A 17733-nucleotide genomic window follows, 5' to 3' on the forward strand; every position below is an offset into this window, starting at 1 on the left:
CAGTGGAAAAGACTATAAGAAAAAAAAAATTACTGTTTACTTTTTTATGTATAAAACTTAAGCAAAATTTCCTTTCTGCTCTTAATAAATAAGAATTCTGAGAGCAACAGTTGTCTTGAGATGTATATGTTGCTCTGTCATGCTTAGACTTGTGAATGACAAACCTGGCTGTGGTTTAGAGAGTAGTTTTCCAGTGCTTTTATGTGGATCATGTCATTCCAGGATTTCTGAGAGCTTTGCTTGCTATATAGTGCAGTAAGTTTGGGTTTCTTTTTTCTGTCATTGTTTTCATACAATTTTAACTGTCATGAACTGCATGAGGGACACTAAGATTAATGGAGGGTTTAATTGCATGATAATGAAGTTCACATGGTGCCACAGGCCCTGGCACTGAGGGGAACTTCCCCCCGAGCAAAGGGGCTGAAGTACCAAGCAGGGAGTGACTGTGAGCAGGATCTGCCTTGGCTCTGGGGAAGCTGCTGCAGACAGCTGGAATGTTGGATCCCATGTCTGAAATGCCAGCCCTCTAACCATGGAGCATCCCTCTGAAGGTGGGAAGGAAATCCTCTGTACTGGGAGCTCAGGCCAAGGCAGTGCATGTGGACAATGACATGGCTCTGAAGGAGTTAAACGCAGCTCATGGTCAAAAAATCCGAACCAAAAAACTTCACACCTCAGTAAATCAAAATCTCACTGAGCTCCTGTAAGGGCTGATGTGGATTTCCTGTGATACCCCAGTGATTAGAAACTGTGCTCAGGAAGTGGAGAGAAAACTCAGTTCCTGCAGTGCTTGGAGAGGTTTGAAACCCTTGTGCCCTCTCCCCGGGCAGTGCTCAGTGTCTGGCTGCTGTGGACTGAGAGATTGAGCTTCTTTGTGTCCTGGCAGGGACAGGACTGGAGGGAGCATGAAGGAAGGTGGCTCTGCTTTAGTGGCTGCAGTGTTTGTGGGGACAGCCCAGGCTGGCCCTGCTGGGCTGTGCTAGCACGTGGAGCAGAGGTGCCAAGTCCTTCGGCCCAGCCTTGGCACAGGAAGTGCCCAGTCTCGTGGCTTCTGTGCTTGGAAGAGTCTTGGTTCCTTCCCATGGAGGGGCACCGTGTCAGCAGGTGAGGTGGGGGTCATGTGTCAGCCTGGGGGCACTGGGGGAATCAGGAACGTGCTTGGGATGAGGAGACTCCTGTATGGCTTCCCCACTCCACCTTTGCCCTCCCACTTGGAATCTTGTGAGCAGCAGTTTTATGGCAAGAGCAGCTGAAGGTTCTTGAGGGTCCTGGCTCTGTCTTGGGTGGGGGTTTGATTCCTGCATCCTGATACACCTGGGGCAGCTCCCCCATGTCCTGGAGCTCTGCTCCAAGTACCTTGGTGCCAGGAGCATCTCCATGCGTGAGGTGACAGCTCTAGAATGACATTTTTAGATATAAGTGGAATTCATGGAACTCATTGAGTTTTAACAGCAGTGAGTGGGAAGGGGCTGATCTGGACAATGCAGCTTCTTCAAGGGCAGCAGGTAAGTCTGCAAGGGAAGAGAGTGGAAGGGTTTGAACGTTCCCTTTACAAATCACGTGTTTCCTTTCATCAGCATAGAGTGGGTGCAGAACTGTTGCTTGGAAAGTCCCTCCCTGGAGTGTGAGTGATTTCCTTGAATCAGAATCAGTCTGCTGGTTTGTCAAGTCCAGCCTTTAACCAGACACCTCTGTGCTCACCCATGTAAACAAGGAGATTCCTGCTCTCAGTCCTCAGGGGTTTAAGATTAGGCCACTCCAAATGATTTGTTACTAATACTTAAAACTGGAGAAGAACCAAAGCCTTTAAAAGGCTGTGCAGGACCAGACTTCCATGTGCAAAGCTAAAGCCTGTTGCTGTTCAAGAAATGCAGTAGGACACCTTTTTCTGAGCTTTTCACTCCCTGGAATTTTGGATGCCTCCAGCCAAGAAAAAATTCCATTTCTCTGCTGATGTAGTTTCAGTGATATCAGGGAACAGTCACTGCTAGCAATCCAAGCCATCTAAAGTGCTGCTATGGCTCTGGGTTTGGTGACAGATAATGGAATAAAAGACCTTTCCACCTGCCTTGTTTGTGGCCATGGGTCACCTCAGTTGTGCTTGTGGGGTTGAGAATGGGCACCGGGGATTTGTGGGCTCAGCCTGATCTCATGATGGGGCCCTTAAATTTTCTGTTGTGTTGAGAAGACAGGAGGGGGAATTTCTGCAGCAGCAGCACCTGGGAATGAGAATATGCCCTGCTAAAACAAAGTTCTGCTCTTCAGGTTTTCCTCTCAGTTTGTAAAGAGAAGCTGGAAATTTCCACTGGGTGTTGTGTTGGCTCTTTAAGAAGTGCTGAAAGAGTTCCCTTGTTCTGATAAGGAGTTTAACACAGGAAAGGGGCAGGTCAGGACACCTCAGGGCCTCTTTCCGTGTCACCAAAGCCTCAGCTTTGTTTCAAAGCACTGTTTTTCTCTTCCCATCCTACCCAGCTTGCCCCAGGTACCACCAGTGCTGCTGTGACCCAGCTGTGAGTGTGGAATGGAGCTGCAGAGGAGTTTAATCATTTCCAGAGGGTGAGGACTACAGCAGTTCAGAGGTTATGGCCAGGTGGGCTGGGAGCAGGGTGGGAGCAGTGGGAAGCACTGGGCTGTCACCCCTGTGCTGGCTCCTGCAGGGTGCACCCTCCCAGCACTGTTTGCTGGCACCGAGGCCACTGGCAGAGGGTGACACATGCCAGAGCATGAAATTATCTTCCCCAGAGCAGCTGCATAGCAGGGACTGAGTCCCAAATCAGCAGCAGGGGCTGAGCTGCCTGCCAGCCAGGCCCCAAGTTGTTTGGATGGTGTGAGCTGGCCAGTGCTCTGCTGGGAACTATGTTAACAATTTAGCAGAATAAATGAGCTCTTTCCAATTCAGGGAAACATTTCTTGGCACTGTTTTATTTACTGTTGTAGGCTTGGATCAAGTGTTGGGCAAATCTCGAGCAGGAAGAAGGATTTAAAAATACACCGTGGGTTGTGCTGATGTGCTGCAATGTGACCCAGCCCCAGTGTCCCTGCTCCCAGCAGTCCCAGCTGAGCCTTGCCAGGGTGTCCCCAGCAAACAGTCTGTCCACCCTTTGGGCATTGAAGGGAGGGTATTAAAGCCAGAACTCAGCAAATACCTATAAAAAAGGAGAGTGACTTTTTACACAAGGAAACAGTGATATAACAAGGAGGAATTGATGTAAATTAAAATAGGAGATTTTTAGATGGCATGTTAGGAAGAAACTCCTCTCTGTGAGGGTGGTGAGGCCCCGGCACAGGTGCCCAGAGCAGCTTTGGCTGCCCCTGCATCCCTGCCAGTGCCCATGGCCAGGTTGAATGGGGCTTGGGGAACCCTGGGATGGTGGAAGATGTCCCTGCCATGGGACTGGGTGATCATTAACGTCCCTTCCAACACAAACCATTCTGGGACTTGATGATTCTAAGGCAGCTCTTGCCCTTCTGAAGCTGAAGTAAACCCTAGCCTAGCAGCTGGAGCACTGACTGCATTTGAAAATTTATATGTTTTTTAATTTAAGGATGCATTTTTGTTTATCTGTTTTCAGCAGTTGAGGAATAAACTGTCAGTTTTTTCTCCAGAAGGAATTAAGCAATCACACAGTCCAGTCCCCTGGGTGATTTGTAATTGTTTCCAAAAGAACTACTCCCAAAACGATGACCACTTCCCAGTTTCTCAATGAGATGGTGTTTGGCTTCACAAACAAAAGGTTTGACATCTCCTCACAACATAATGAACAAGCAGGAGAAGAGTGAGGCAGAGTGGCCTTTTTCAAAGGAATTGTTTGTGGTATGTGCCCTTGATTTTCCGCACCATTTTCTGCTGTCAGTTGAACTTTGAAAAATAAATATGATAAAAACCCCCCAGAACAAAACCACTAACCTTTAATTTCCTGTAGTTAACCCTGTGCTCTCTCCACCCATGAGGGGGAACTTGTGGAGCCAGAGAAGACACCTCCAGTGCCAAAAATCCCCTTTTTTCCTAACATATAATTCCTGCTCCCCCTCCAAACACATGTGGAGGCTGAACAACAAATTGACAATTTTCTTTCAGCAGGGTTGGAGATTTTCACTGCTGGTTGTGCCCTATGTCCAGCTGTGTTTCTGTCACATTTGAGGCTGACTGGACGAAGGGTTCAAAAATAAATATCCTTTATCTCTCTTGTTTGGGTGGATGTTGCCCAGCTCAGAGAGTAAAAGCCAACTGGCAGCCTGGTGGATTTCACTTCTTGTGCTAAATCCCCCACTGGGGCTCCCAGCAGCACTGCAGAAGTTGTGTTAAACTGATTTGGAGCCAGGGGAGGAGGCATCAAGGTGGTCAGAGGGATGAAGCAGCTCTGCTGTGAGGAGAGGTGAGAATTGGTGTTGTTCAGTCTGGAGAAGAGAACCTTTGAGGTGACCTCAGTGTGTGCTTTCAGTACCTGAGGGAACCACAAGAAGGGCAGAGAGAGACTGTGGACAAGGGCCTGGAGTGACAGGACAAGGGGAATGGATTCCTGTTGGCAGAGGGCAGGGTTAGATGGGGTACTGGGGAGAAATTGTTCCCTGTGAGGGTGGGCAGGCCCTGGCACAACAGAGCAGCTGCCCCTGGATCCCTGGAAGTGTCCAAGGCCAGGTTGGATGGGGCTTGGAGCAGCCTGGGCTGGTGAAAGGTGTGGAAGGTGTGCTCATGGCAGGGGGTGGAACTGGGTGGTCATGAACAATCCCTCCCATCCCAAAACAGCCTGAGATCCCATGATTCCAGGATATTTTTGATATTCTGATAGCCTTTGCTGGCAGAAGTACCTGGGTTGGGTTTCTGTGGATGGGACCAGTCACATCTGCAGCCCCAGCACAGCCTCCCTGCTGCAATATGAATTTCCTGGGTGAGTGTGTTCAGAAAGGAGAACTGTCATTTAGCTCAAATCTGCTGATGGCCTCACATTTCAGAGAGGAATTGCAAGGTTTGAAGAGAAGTTGGCACCAAAATCAGACCCAAGGAGGATGGTGACACGTTTTACTCTGGGATGGAACAAATCCTTCCTCCCTCCCTGAAGCTGTTGATCAACTGTTTCCCCTTGAGCCCCCACAGCCATGTGGCCTTCACAGTTTGCTCCAGCACAAATAAATAACCTGCTGGAAATGAGTATTTTTGTTTACTTGGAAAGCCAAACTTGGCTCTGTGTGGCACCAGTGATGCAGCAGCTGCAAGAGAGGAAACCACAAACACCATCCCCCCCACCTGCTCCTGCTGGTGTTCAACAATGGCTTAATAAAACAATATAAATTAAAACAATATAAACCAGTTGTTAATAACAAACCCTCAGGAACTGTGCAATGGGATGTTCCTTATTTGCAAACCCCTGGTTTGTTTTAATGAGAAGTAACACTATTTCCTACTCATCCCTTTTTTTTCTCCCTTCTAATAATTACTCCAAACCCCTGCTGTCCTGCAGCCAGCCCTGGCTGCCCTCGCTCTGTGTGAGCTGTTGGGGGACAAGAGCTGTGCAGGGCCAAGCACTGGGAGTCACAATCTGTCCCTGGAGCAACCAAGAGTGGGAAGGAAATCCCAGCCTGGCGCTGGTTCTGTGCAAAGAGTTTTCCAGTGCAATGGTGCCCTGAGAAAGAAAGGGTGCTCAGTGCTGCCCAGGAGTGCCAGGTGGGCAGGAACAGAGTCCAGTATGGTGCTGCTGGCAGGGATGTGTCAATCCCAATCCTGCTCCCCTTCTCCCACTCTGAACTTCAGGAGTCCTTTCTGTGCTTCTTCTGTTCATGGTACTCTATTATTTTCTTCTGGAAATATGCTGTGGAGGAAAAAAGGTCATGGGTGAGGTGCTGGTGTTTGGAATGGGGGATACAGGGCTGCCCAGCCTGAATCCTGGGAAGTGTTTCTATCCCAAGCCATCCTGGGTTACGGACACCTGCACCCACCAAGGACCTGGGGCAAATGTGGAAATGAAGAGTCCAAGGCAGGCTGGATGGGGCTTGGAGCAACCTGGGATTGTGGGAGGTGTCCCTGCCCATGGCAGGGGTGGAACGAGATGCCCTCTGAAGGTCCCTCCAACCCAGTTTGTTGGAATTTTGGGATTCTGTAAGTCTATGAAATGGGGGTGGTTGCAATGCCACCCATCCCTCTCACCCAAAATAGGCTTTATTATGCTGGGTTAGCCAGAGGCTTTAACCCATATGTTCACTCCTGTTCAGTTTTGTGTTTCCCACAGCAAGGAAGGGAGAAAGCAGCAGACCCAGCAAAACACCAGAATGGTGATGTAGGCTGGGAATACAATAAGAAAACAGGCACTGTGCTGTGCCTCTCTTTCTCCCCAGGTTTGCCCCATAAGGTCTCACATGAAAGGGCAGAGAAGCAGCAGCTGAGGCAGTACCAGCAGGTGGGGTGGCAGATCCCAGCCCAGGATGTCTCATCCAGAAATACAGTTTTTGGGTGGTTTCCTCCACCTGCGCTGCCCATTGGTCCATGTGCCAGGCTGGGAGGAGGCTCAGCTCTGCCCTGTGCCCTGCAAATCCCCAGGAAGGGGGAAGGAGCAGCCCTGCTGCCACAGAGTTAGGGGCTAAGCTGAGTCAGACTCCTGGCAGCTGCTGCTGTGCCCAAGCCAAATGTTGGTGCTGCTGCCACTTGTTTGCCTCAACACAGAGCCCTCAGTGAGCCAGCCCCAGCTCCAGGTGAGGGACAAGATCTAAAATGAATCATAGAGTCCAGAATCCCATGCTGGTTTGAGTTGGAAGGGTAATCCAATTTCAAACTCTGCCCTGGGTAGAGACACCTTCCACCAGGCCAGTTTGCTCCAAGCCCCATCCAAAGTGGCCTTAGACACTTCCAGGGATGGGGAGTCACAAATGAGGATTTATTTTTTGTGTGACAGGTATGGAGAAATGAGGCCACTGAGAGCAAACAGGATCTGCCCAGTGCCCTGAGCACCCTCAGCTCAGGCTGCATCCCACCCCTCACCAGGCACGAAGCATCTCTGCCCCCAAACCAACCAGCCCCGGGTTCCACAGAGCCCACCCCACAGGGCAGGGGTGAGAAATGGGACCATTACCTTCCTGGGGGATCCTGCTCTTCTCCGCTTCCTCAATAAATAGGGAGAACATGTTTGTCTTCACAAACTTCTTGAGGAGCCGGCGGCAGCTCTTGGAGGCCATGGCCTTGCAGAAGTTTCGCTCCTGGAAGCTGCCAGAGCCACTCCTGCCCCACTTGATGTGGGAGCCATAGTGCCCCACCAGGCGCACAAAGAACTGCACGAAGGCCTCCGACACCAGGGCGTTCACCTGCTCCGAGGCTGGGGGACACAGAGCACGAGAGGTGGGGATGAGACCCCTGAACACACAGCATGGCCTTCTGCTAACCTGGTCTGTGCCTGCATCCCCAGGGGTTACTTGCTTGGAGCCTTCCTCCGCCACTAATCAAGGATCAGAATAATTTTGCTGAGGAACCATTCCAGGGTAGCAGCATCTTAATGTTCTAAATATTAGCAAAAATCCATTTTTCCAGCAGAATTATCTGTTCCTGCTCTCGTGTTTAAAAGGAGAGAAGAAAACCCAAGGGATTACCCCTGCAAATAGGGGCAGAAACATCCCAGACCAGGTGACTTTAGGAAAATCCCTTGGCTGAAGTCTCTAGCCATGGAGAGGGCAGATCAGGGCTCTTTTACCATCACAGACATCCTTACTGTGCACGTTGTTGTTGTTGTTGTGCCTGTTCAGAGATGTCAGCATCTCGTTCTGCAGCTTCCCAGGCAGGATCTCCTCCTCATCCCCCACCTGGAAAGCAATGGGGCCGTGAAGCACTGGAGAGAATCCAGCTCAGGGGGCCAGGGATGGTACAACCCACCAGAGGGGCTTTCAAAGCTCATTAATTAATCATCATCGCAATGTCCTGCAGAGATGTGGGTGTGGGGTATCCAGGGCATGGACCCTGCTGTTCTGGCTCCAAAGCCAGGAGCAGTGGCTGTAGACATCCCCACTTGGGATGTTCCCCCTGGGAGAGTGGCACTGAAGATGGCTCTGCCCCCAAAACCATAGAACCACAAAATCCCAGAGAGGTTTGGGTTAGAAGGGACGTTAAAGCTCATCCCATTCCACCCTCTGCCATGGGCAGGGACATTTTCCACTAGACTACATTGCTCCAAGCTCTAGCCAACTTAGCCCTGGACACTTTCAGGGATCCAGGGGCAGCCACAGCTTCTGTGGGCAATCTGGGCCAGGGCTTCACCACCTTCACAGGGAAGAATTCCTTCCCAAAAACCCATCTAACCCTGCCCTCTGTCAGTTTGAAGCCATTTAAAGATGTGGAAGCTGCCAGGTAGCTGGCACAAAGGAGAAAAGGCCCTCCTGGGGTTATCCAAGCACCCCCAGCCCCAGCCCCAGCCAGGAGGAAGGGAGGACCTACCGCCCGGATGATCTTCCCTTCACAGAGATCAACTATCAGAGCCTGAAAGAGAGAGGGGAGGGAGCAGCTTTAGCCCTGCCAAGGCACCTGGGCTTCCTCCCACCCATTTTGGGATGGGACTGGTGTGTCACCAGCCCGTGAGGGTGGCAGGAGAGGGATCAGCCCCTGTCTGCAAGAGGGACCTGGGCAAGGGGCACCAGGGCATTTCCCACAAGGACAATTTTTGCTGCAGGTTTGGTGGCATGTCCCCACACAGCTTTCCTCTGCTTCAAGACTGGGATGACCCCAACAGCAGCTCCTGGAGCACAGGGGCAGGGCAGCTCCCAGGAGAATGTGGAGGTAACACCCCAAGTGCCAACAGGAGGGGACATGGAATACATCCTCATTTCCAGCCTCCCTGGATGGGAAAAGGGCACAGTCAGAGCCCCAGCGCCAAGCCAGACCTGGGAACACGGATGAACTGATGGCTCCACGCAGCTGCCCTCCCCTCCAGGTGAAATACCTCCTCCATTGGCTGCTCCAGGACCCGCTGCAGGTGCCGCATCTGGATGCCGACCATGAAGGGCGTGGGGCAGCACACAGTGTCCAGCAGGCACTCGGGCAGCACGGGGATGTAGGTGTGAGCCCAGGTGAAGGGGTACAGCAGAGCAGCCACGGCGTGGATGCACTGGGACAGGACACTGTGGGACAGGAGCCAGCAGTGACACCACGGAGCGAGGAGGGAACATCCCACCCCCGGCTCTGCTGTGCCCTGTGCCACTGCAAGGGCGTTTTTATAACCAAGAGATCAGGACCCACCTCAGCTCCTCGGCCAGGAAGATGAGCCGTCGCTCCAGCATGGCAGAGGCGAAGATGTGCAGGATGAGGTGAGGGCTGAGCCGCTGGAGCAGAGCCTGGAACTCCACGTGCTCCAGGTGGGCGTCCACAGGGCGTGTGAGCTCGATGAGCTGCCGAGGAAGAGCACGGAACCCCAGCTTAGGAGGAGCAACACTCCCCCGTCCTGCCCTGGCCTCCTGAGAAGGTGATTTGGGAGCAATTCATGACCCAGTGTGGCAGCATCTGCACCGTGTCCATGCAGAAGGGACAAACTCCATTTCACCCTGCCTGGGGATTCAGCCTCTGCAGCACTGAGAGCTCAGGGAAGCCATCAGTGATGAGCACTGTGGGGCTCTTTATTTGGGCACTGGATTTTTAACCCAAATGCCTCTTTTCTCCAGTCCTCCCAAGTGCCTGGCAGAGGGTGGCAGGGACATGTCCCATCTCAGTGTCTGAGAGGTCATCTGTGAGCTGCCAGCAAAGGGAGGAGTGGGGAAGGCATGACTCCTGCAAATGCCACAAAACCTTCCTCTAAAGTCTCTCTGGCAGGGCCAGCCTGGCAATTCCTGGCTAAGATGCCCCAAAAGTGAGGGACCTAATGGATGTTTGCAGGCAGGCTGGCTACTCAGCTGCATTTGCCCACGAGCCTCCCAATTCCATCAATCCCCACGGCAGCCAGACTTGGTGAGTACTGAAGGGTTAACAGGAATGTGCAGCTTATGACACAGTCCTGGCCCTTCTCCCCATCCTTCAGGATGAAAATCCCCTTCTCCACATGCTTTTCCAGCAAGGCAGCATCTTTCCAGCCAGCAGCATCAGGCTTGGCTGGGCTCCACAGCCCCTTTCCAGCACAAACGCTGCCCCATCCCCACTTCAGCCATGCAGTACCCATCATTTATTTCCCCTCCTTTCCTGGTCTCAGTGATCTCCTTGCTCCAGACCCTGCCCAGAGCCCCAGAGTGCAGCTCTTTCGAAGAACATCCTCATTCCTCCTCCCTCTGGCAGCCCAGGCTGTGCTTCCAACCATGGCCCTGGGACAGAGCATTGAGCAACCTGCAAAAAGTCTTGCACAAGCTCCCTGGATTAGGAAATTGCTCAGATCACCAGCTGCTAAATTGCTCTGGAGAGCAGGGATCCTGCTTTCAGGCCCTCCCTGGCACATCCACGGGATGCTCAGCATTGAGGAGATTTTGCCCAGTGCCAGAGTGGATCTTACCTATTTTTCCAGCTTGGCTTGGCCACAAGAAAAGAAAAAGCAAATTAAAAAGCTCTGCTTATGCAAGTCTGGGCTGTGTGGGCACAATGAGATCATCTCATCCATGCCTGGATCAGATCTTTTCTCTACATGAGAAGACTGGGCTTGTCACACACCTGCACCTGCCTGGGGGCTAAACCAGGCAGGAATCAAGCCTGGGAGTTGAGCAGAGTGGTATGGAGAGGAGTATAATCATGGAACCATGGAATCATCAGGGCTGGAAAAGCCCTCTAAGAGCCCTCTAAGACCATGAACTCCACGTTCACCACCAACCCCCATCCCCAAGTGCCACATTCACGTGTTTTGAACACTTCAAGGGATGGTGATTCCACCACTGCGCTGGACAGGCGGTGCCAGTGCCTGACCACCTCTTTTGGGAAGGAATTTGCAGCCCAAGCCAGCCCTGGCACCACTGTGCTCCCCAGCCTGCCCGAGGAGCAGGCGCTGGCTCAGGAGCAGCTCCCAGCCCCTGGCACAAATCCTGCTCTGACATCAGGGCCAGGCAAGTCCCAACACAGAATATGGAGAGGCTTTTGTGCAGCAGCTCCAGCTTCAGGCTGGGGGAGCCGCAGAGGTCGCAAAGGGGGATGGGCTCCATCCTCATCCTCACTGCTCTCCTCCTGGATCAGGGAGAGGTAACTGCCCTCTTCCCAAGCCCCTGGCAGCCTGACCCACCCTGCCCTGCCCTGTGGTCAGCACCCCTGGGTGCTGCAGGGTGGAAGCTGCTCCCAGGTGTGGACCAGGAGATGCCCCCGGGTCCCCACCCACCTCTGTGCCCGACTCGGGGATGAAGCTTTTGATGGTGACAGTTTTCCCTGGGGCGGGGAAGGGCGACTCCCGCAGGCCCTGCATGAAGGGGTAGATCACTGCCATGGAGATCTGGCGCCTCTTCTCCACCTCGTCCAGGATCTGGGTGAGACAGATGTGAGCTGGGGATCCCCAGCAGATAAAGGAGCAGCTGCCAGGGCCACCACTGGGCCAGAGCCACCACATCCCTACCTTGGAGAAGAGCCCAAAGCAGCCCAGGCAGCTGATGATGCAGAAAACCTCGGGGAGTCGGACACCACGCCCGGACGGCTGAAAGAGTGTGGGAAAAGGATGTGAGCATCTCCCAGCCCCCTGCACCAAACTCTCCAAAAGGGATCCTCACTTGCTCCCCTCAAATTCCCCGTCACTGACTGGGAGATTTTCAAAGCTAGGGCTGAGGCCAACGATGCAGCTGATGCTGGAAAAGCAGGGGGTGCCCAGAGGAGGTGATTTGGGTGCCTAAGCTGTTAATTATTTTGGTGCAAAGTCCTTTGGCATATTTGCAAACTGTCCTCCCACCCAGGCACACGTTCTCCAAGACACCTTGCCCCACCATCCTTGGGGTTAATCCTGCCTCCTGCTGCAACAGGGGCCACTGGGATGAGTTCTTTGGCTTCTTTTTTCCCTTTCCAACTGGATTATCCTGGGTCTGTTTGCTCTTTTCAGCCCTCCAGACATCCAGTTCCAACAGCCTGAGCTCATCCCTGGATGCTGAAATGGGAAGGTGCACCAGGATGAAGGGGTGGTGGATCCAGCTGTGGCACAGGGATGTCCTCCTGGATTTATGTCCCTGTTCAAAGCAGCAGCCAGAGAAGACCATTGCATCTCAGAGCCCCTGAGCTGGTCAAACCCATGAGCTGAGAAACAGCCGCTGCTCAGATGCAGATTTTGGGGATGGGGCTGAGGGCTCTTAGCTCCTTGGTACCTGGATGGCTGCACTGACATTCCCATCCTGATCCCAAGTGGGATTTGCAGCCATGGGAAAGGAGCCAGGCAAGCTGTGGAAGCCCGTGGGGAATCACAGAACTGTTAAGTTTGGAAAAGCCCTCCAAGATCTCCAAGTCCAAAAGCAGCCCAGCACCACCACATCCACCCCTAAACCGTATCCCCACATCCACAGGCTTTGTGAACACTCATTGTCTCCTCCATCTGAGTTATGGCTCAGCAGAGAGCTCTAGAAACCCCTCTGTGTCCCCTCTTGCTGCTCCCCATCACTGCGGCCAAGGCCGGTGGCTTTCTGAGGAGCTGAACCTGGTGGGAGGTGACGTGTCCCCCGTGGGGAGGGGGTGACACTGACACCCCCCGTGGGTGTGGGGAGGGCAGGGCTCACCAGCAGCCGCCTGCAGTAGCCAATCTTCCTGCTGCCATCCACGTTGGTCAGGACAAAGGAAAAGGTTTCGCTGCAAGGAGAGAAAACATGGGGCTGGGAGGAGCTGGATGGGCTGGGCTGGGCTGCTCCCTCCAGCCCTCAGGAGCCCAGCAGGGGTGGGGACCCCAGCCCAGACCCTGCGGTGGGGCAGGTACCTGGTGAACTCCGTGATGGGCGCCCAGTTGTTGCCGTCGGGGAAGCAGAAGAGGGGGATGGCTTGGAGGAGACGTTCCTCCTCCTCCTTCTGGCCCTTCAGCAAGTTCTCACGCTGGGTGGAAGCGATGCCAAGAGTCAGGGAGATGGAGGGTCCCCATTGTCACCAGGAATGGGGTGGGATTCAGTGGAATGAGGTCTGCCCCAAAGCCACCCCTGCCTCTTAGTGATGCAGAAGGGGCCTGCACATGTCTGGACAAGCACCTCCCAAAAATCCCATGGACAGTGAGGCAAAGCAGAGGGACCCTCTGCAAATGTGATCTCTTCCTGTGCCACCTCCCTGAGATGTGATTTCCCCACTGTGGTCTCCCCTTTTGGGACAGGAGCCCAGGGAGAGCCCCTGGAGTTTCCTCCTGGGGTGGTGGCCCTGGGCTGGGATCACGGGGAGGGACAGATGGTCCCAGCAACCCCAACCCAGGGCAGGCAAAGGCTTGGGCTCTGGGACTGTGACTCAAGAGCATGGGGCACCTTTCTCCTTCCATAGCTTTAAGGATGGGGAAGGAACAACATCCCTTTCTCCTATAAATGTGGAAAATTAATCTTATCAGAAACACAGCACTAAATACCTTTGGGAATTGGTAGGTTATCTTGGGCTCATAACGTCCATCTGGCATCTTCTTCAGCGACACCACCACCAGGTACTCAAAGAAGAACTGTCCAGCAGAGTAGAAGACTGAGCTCCGCTCCCCCTGCTTCCCCTGTGGTGCCTGTGGGGGGGTGTTGTCTGCAGCACAGGCCCCATCTTTTCCTTCTGAAACCAAAAAGATCCCCAAAAAAATCTGATCAGAGTGCAATAAAAGGTCTGAGGGCAAGGGAGGAGTTGCAGAGTTACATGTGAACTGGCTGAAGGGAACCAGGCCCTGGTGCCCAGGACTTTTGGCCCCCAAAAATGGGGACATGAAAAGGAAAGAGAAACGGCTTTTATGAGTCTTTTAGGGAAAATCCTGACACCTCCAGCCTTCCTTTGCCCCAGCCCAATGAGGGCAGGAGGATGCTCAGAGCAAAGCAGACACAAGGAATGAGGAGAGCAGATGGGCTCTGCATTAAACATCGGCAGGGAGGTGTGGGAATGTGTTTATAGCAGTTAATTTAATTCTCTTAGGAGAAGTAAACAGCAACAAGTAAACAGCCCAGATCTTGTCTGAGCACCTCCTAAAGCTCCAGCCAGGTGAATCCCAGCCTCTCCCTGCCAGGTGTCCTGGGAACTGCAGATTGCAAATGAGCTGCTGGAGGGTTTTCCCTAAACCAAAGCAAAGCAGTTCCTGGAGGTTACAACCCAGTTCCTGTTGGGCTGGTTGGGGAGGGCAGCTGGGAAGCATCAGCAGGCACACCCTGAACAACCAGGAATAGGAGGGAAAAGAGCCCCATCCAGCATCTCCAAGGGCCCTGGGATGGCCACAGTGGGACAGTGAGATCTGAGGGCTGGACAGAGGCTGCAGCCAGGCCAGGCCACAGCTCCTCCCTCTGCCAGAGGCCACTTCTGCCTCCCTTTATACCTTGTTCCCTTATCCTTGATACAGAAACTGCCCCATCTCTGATTATGGTGGGGAGCTGGAGCAGAAAAGCTGAGCTGCTCCTAAAAGGAACAGCAAGGAAAATAAGTATGTGGCTGGATGAGATTAGTGGCACTTGCAGTTTGTCCCCAGACCCCAGAGTTTGTCCCTGAGCTCTTCTAGTTGTGCCACAGCTGGTTAGGGCAAGGCAGGGCTGTGATCAGCCATTCCCATTATCCTTCTCCATGGATGGCATCCTCCTCCAAAAGCAGTGCTGGTGGACACCCTGCCCACATGTCCCTCCAGCTCCAGAGCTGCTTCCTTCGGTCTGGAATCACCTGTCCAGCCTTTATCCCAGGTCACTGGGAGCTGATGGGAACAGAAGGCTCATAGGAGGAGGTGACACTCATGGTGCCATCAGGATGTTCCTTCCCAGGGATCAGAAATTCCTTTCCCATCTTGGGGTGGGGGGATGCTCAAAGCCCCCCCTTTGTGCACCCTGGGGCTGCCCCACCTCCACACACAAAGTCCTTTCCCTTTGGCAAGGTGAAATCCATCCCCAAGGGGACCCTCTGCAGCAGGTGAAGGATGAGACCCGGCTGAAGATATCTCTGGTTTATCCTCATTGGGGACCATCCTGGACCTGCCCAATGAGGGGCTCCAGGCCAGGAAAAAGGTTCACAAGATTGCTTCTCCTGCTCTTCCTTGGGATGCTCCAGCAACGGCTTTGGTCTGCTCCCAGCTGTGGCCCAGGCAGGGGGTTCTTGTTGGGGAGAACCCAGGGAAGAAGGCTGCATCATGGGGGGGCTGCTGGTGTCCCCCATCCACGCTGGACACTGGCATTGGCTGTTTTCCCATCACCAGGGCAAGATGAAAGCGCAGTTAACTCCTGCCAATCCAGTCTCATTCTGCATTTCATAGAAAGACAGATCTGCTCTTCAGCAAGGACTGCATTTGCATTTTGTCCATGGGGTTTAGAAGCAAACAAGCCAAACCTGCTGCTCTGGAGAGCCTGGCCTTGCCAGGCTACAGCTCTGCCTCTCCCCTGTGGAAGTGTGGATCCCCCAGCAGCACCAGGTCTGGCTGCAAAGCCCTCACTGGCAGAGCCTGAATCCCTCCAAGACCACAACTCCATCCCTGGGCTGGCAGATGAGCTCCAGGGATGTGAGGAGTGAACTGCCAGGCGGGCTGATGTGGCACCAGAGATGCCAGCGCTGTCCCAGCCCGGCAGGGCTCACAAGAGCCGATGACTCTCCCATAGCCCATAGTGCCAGGAAGATTCGGGGTGCCCCCCCAGCCCCCCAGCAGCGGGTGAGAGCATGCCCTGCGAGGAAGGGAAGGAGGAGGGTGGCCAGGGGTGCTGTGGCCGCTCCTGGATGGAAAGTGGCTCCGGTGACGTGGATCCTCACCTTCCATCCCCCGGGCACGGAGAGGGCAAAGGCTGCTGGAGCTCTCCTTATCGCCCAGGGCTGCGCTCAGCCCCGCTCTGCCTGTGGCACAACCGGTTTCTTTCCTCCCGGAAAACTCCCGACCTCTGGTGTGCCAAGGTCTCCCGACCTGGTTTGCAGGGGAGCTCTGTCTCCCGTGCCGCCCGGTGCCCACCTGCCCCGGCTTCGGCTTTATCGAACATGGGGAAACGCCGAGCTCTTGCGGAGCCAGACCCAGCACAAAACAGACGGGGAGGGGAGCGCTGTAAGCCCCCCAATCCATGGATTGCTCCAACCTGCTCTGCTCTGCCTTGAGATACGGCAGCCAGAAAACTCCGATGATCCTTTCGGTATCTCGGAAAAGATCGCAAATCCCAAAGGACCAGTTTCTGCAGCGCCTTCTGAAGGCTCTGCAACACCCAGCTGTCCTGAGCGGCGCCGTCTCCCTCGTGGGTGCCCCCACGGACCCACTCCCGGCTGTCGCAGATGCCACGGCACGCCCTGCGATCCCCGTTCCGCGGGGCTGTGGGGAGACAGGGGGTCTGTGGCGCCGGGGAATCCCTGCGGCTGGCTGCGGTGGGCTCAGCTGGAAGGGCTGGGTTTCGGGGAGATGTGGTACGCTCGGGATGGGCTGAACCCCCGAGAATGGTGCAAGAGATGCGGCGAGTCCCGGGGCAGCCGGCCCGAGCTGGGCTCCGTGCGGTGGGGAGTGGACGGGCAGGGCTGGGGGACCGAGCCGCCGCCGCCGCCGCTTCCCCGGGACCGTCTTCGCTCCGCCGGCAGCCGCGGGCTCCCGCAGCCGCCGCACCGGGGATGGACCTGTCCTGACACCGGCACCGACGCCGGCACCGGGGATGGACCTGTCCTGACACCGGCACCGGCACCTCCCGGAGCCCCTCCCGCCCCTCACCTCTGCGGCCGGCGCGCCGCAGGCTCCGTCGCAAGAAGTTGCCGAGGGAAGAAGCCATGGTGGTCTCGGTTCGGCCCCGGCCCGGCTGAGGGCTCGGCTTCCGCCCGCCGCGCTTTCGCTTTCCCGGGGGAGGAGGGACGGCACGGGGCGGAGAGGAGGAGGAGGAGCGGGGACCGGGCAACACCTGGCACCGGCCGGGCACGGGACACGCGTCCGGGGAGAGCGGGCGCTGGGGACGGGGTAATCCGGGAAACCGGGAGAAACGGGCATGGGGGGTCCGGGAGCATCGGGAATGAGGGGAGCAGGGAGCCGAGGATGCCAGGAGGAACTCGGGATGGGGGATCCGGGAGTACAGGACATGTGGGTAAGGGAAGGACTGAGAATGAGAGTCCGTGGGGAGGAGGAGTCGGGAGCGCCGGGCACGGAGGTCCTGGAAGGAACCTGGATGGGGGTCCTGGGAGCTTCGGGAATGGGGCAGGCGGGAAGCCCTGGGTGCAGAGGAGCAGGAGCAGCGGGCACGGGGCTACAGGGAGCTCTGGGATCTGGGTCTGAGAGGGCACGGTGGTCGTGGAGGCAGCGGGAATGGGGGAACTGGGAGCACCCCAGTTGTAAGGATGCCAGGAGGAGCCAGACGTGGGACATCCAGGAGAATCGGGCATGGGGACACCCCGAGCACCGGACACAGAGGGAGCTGAGCATCCCCTCAAACGGGGCTGGCCATCCCAGTGGGGAGCCGGCCTAGGCTGGGGCACAAGGTGGGCATCAGGGCATGGACATCTGGAACAAGGTTTGCCTTGCCATTGCAGGGGACAGAACACTCATTCCCCAGTGCTACAGCATTGCCCAAATCCTGCCCCAGCCTCCCGGCCTCCTCCAAGCCCTTTTTTCCCTGGGACCCCACCAGTGCCAGGACCAATGCCCAGCACAGCCTCTGTGGGGTCGGAGATGGCACTGACTCGTCCCCTCCAGGGTACAGATGTGTCCCAGATGTGTCTCCAGGGTACAGATGTTTGGTGTCTCTCGCTCTGCAGCC

At 55.0% G+C, this 17733-nt stretch overlaps 1 protein-coding gene across 1 annotated transcript; it reads right to left on the bottom strand.

Moving 5' to 3' along the window:
- Positions 1–4675: 4675 nt before the first annotated feature.
- DENND2D (DENN domain containing 2D) lies at positions 4676–16811 on the bottom strand. Its single transcript, XM_058819414.1, has 12 exons — positions 16701–16811; positions 13437–13621; positions 12813–12925; positions 12619–12688; positions 11481–11558; positions 11250–11390; positions 9209–9357; positions 8913–9090; positions 8411–8452; positions 7692–7782; positions 7062–7301; positions 4676–5807 (listed from the first exon to the last, which is right to left on the bottom strand). Exons 1-12 carry the CDS (start codon positions 16756–16758, stop codon positions 5746–5748), a joined length of 1407 nt encoding a protein of 468 aa, XP_058675397.1. The 5' UTR covers positions 16759–16811; the 3' UTR covers positions 4676–5745.
- Between the last annotated feature and the right edge of the window lie 922 nt (positions 16812–17733).

The sequence above is a fragment of the Ammospiza caudacuta genome, chromosome 24 (genome assembly GCF_027887145.1).
Source record: "Ammospiza caudacuta isolate bAmmCau1 chromosome 24, bAmmCau1.pri, whole genome shotgun sequence".
Lineage (NCBI taxonomy): Eukaryota > Metazoa > Chordata > Aves > Passeriformes > Passerellidae > Ammospiza > Ammospiza caudacuta.

Bases quoted from the DNA above. Each gene is read 5' to 3' on its own strand.
- DENND2D (XM_058819414.1), bottom strand. From the start codon at position 16,758: ATGGCTTCTTCCCTCGGCAACTTCTTGCGACGGAGCCTGCGGCGCGCC. The intron at 11,559-12,618 runs GTGAGCCCTGCC...ACACTCTTTCAG, and splicing joins GCTACTGCAGGCGGCTGCTG to CCGTCCGGGCGTGGTGTCCG. The intron at 9,091-9,208 runs GTGGGTCCTGAT...CCTGTCCCACAG, and splicing joins TTCCTGGCCGAGGAGCTGAG to TGTCCTGTCCCAGTGCATCC.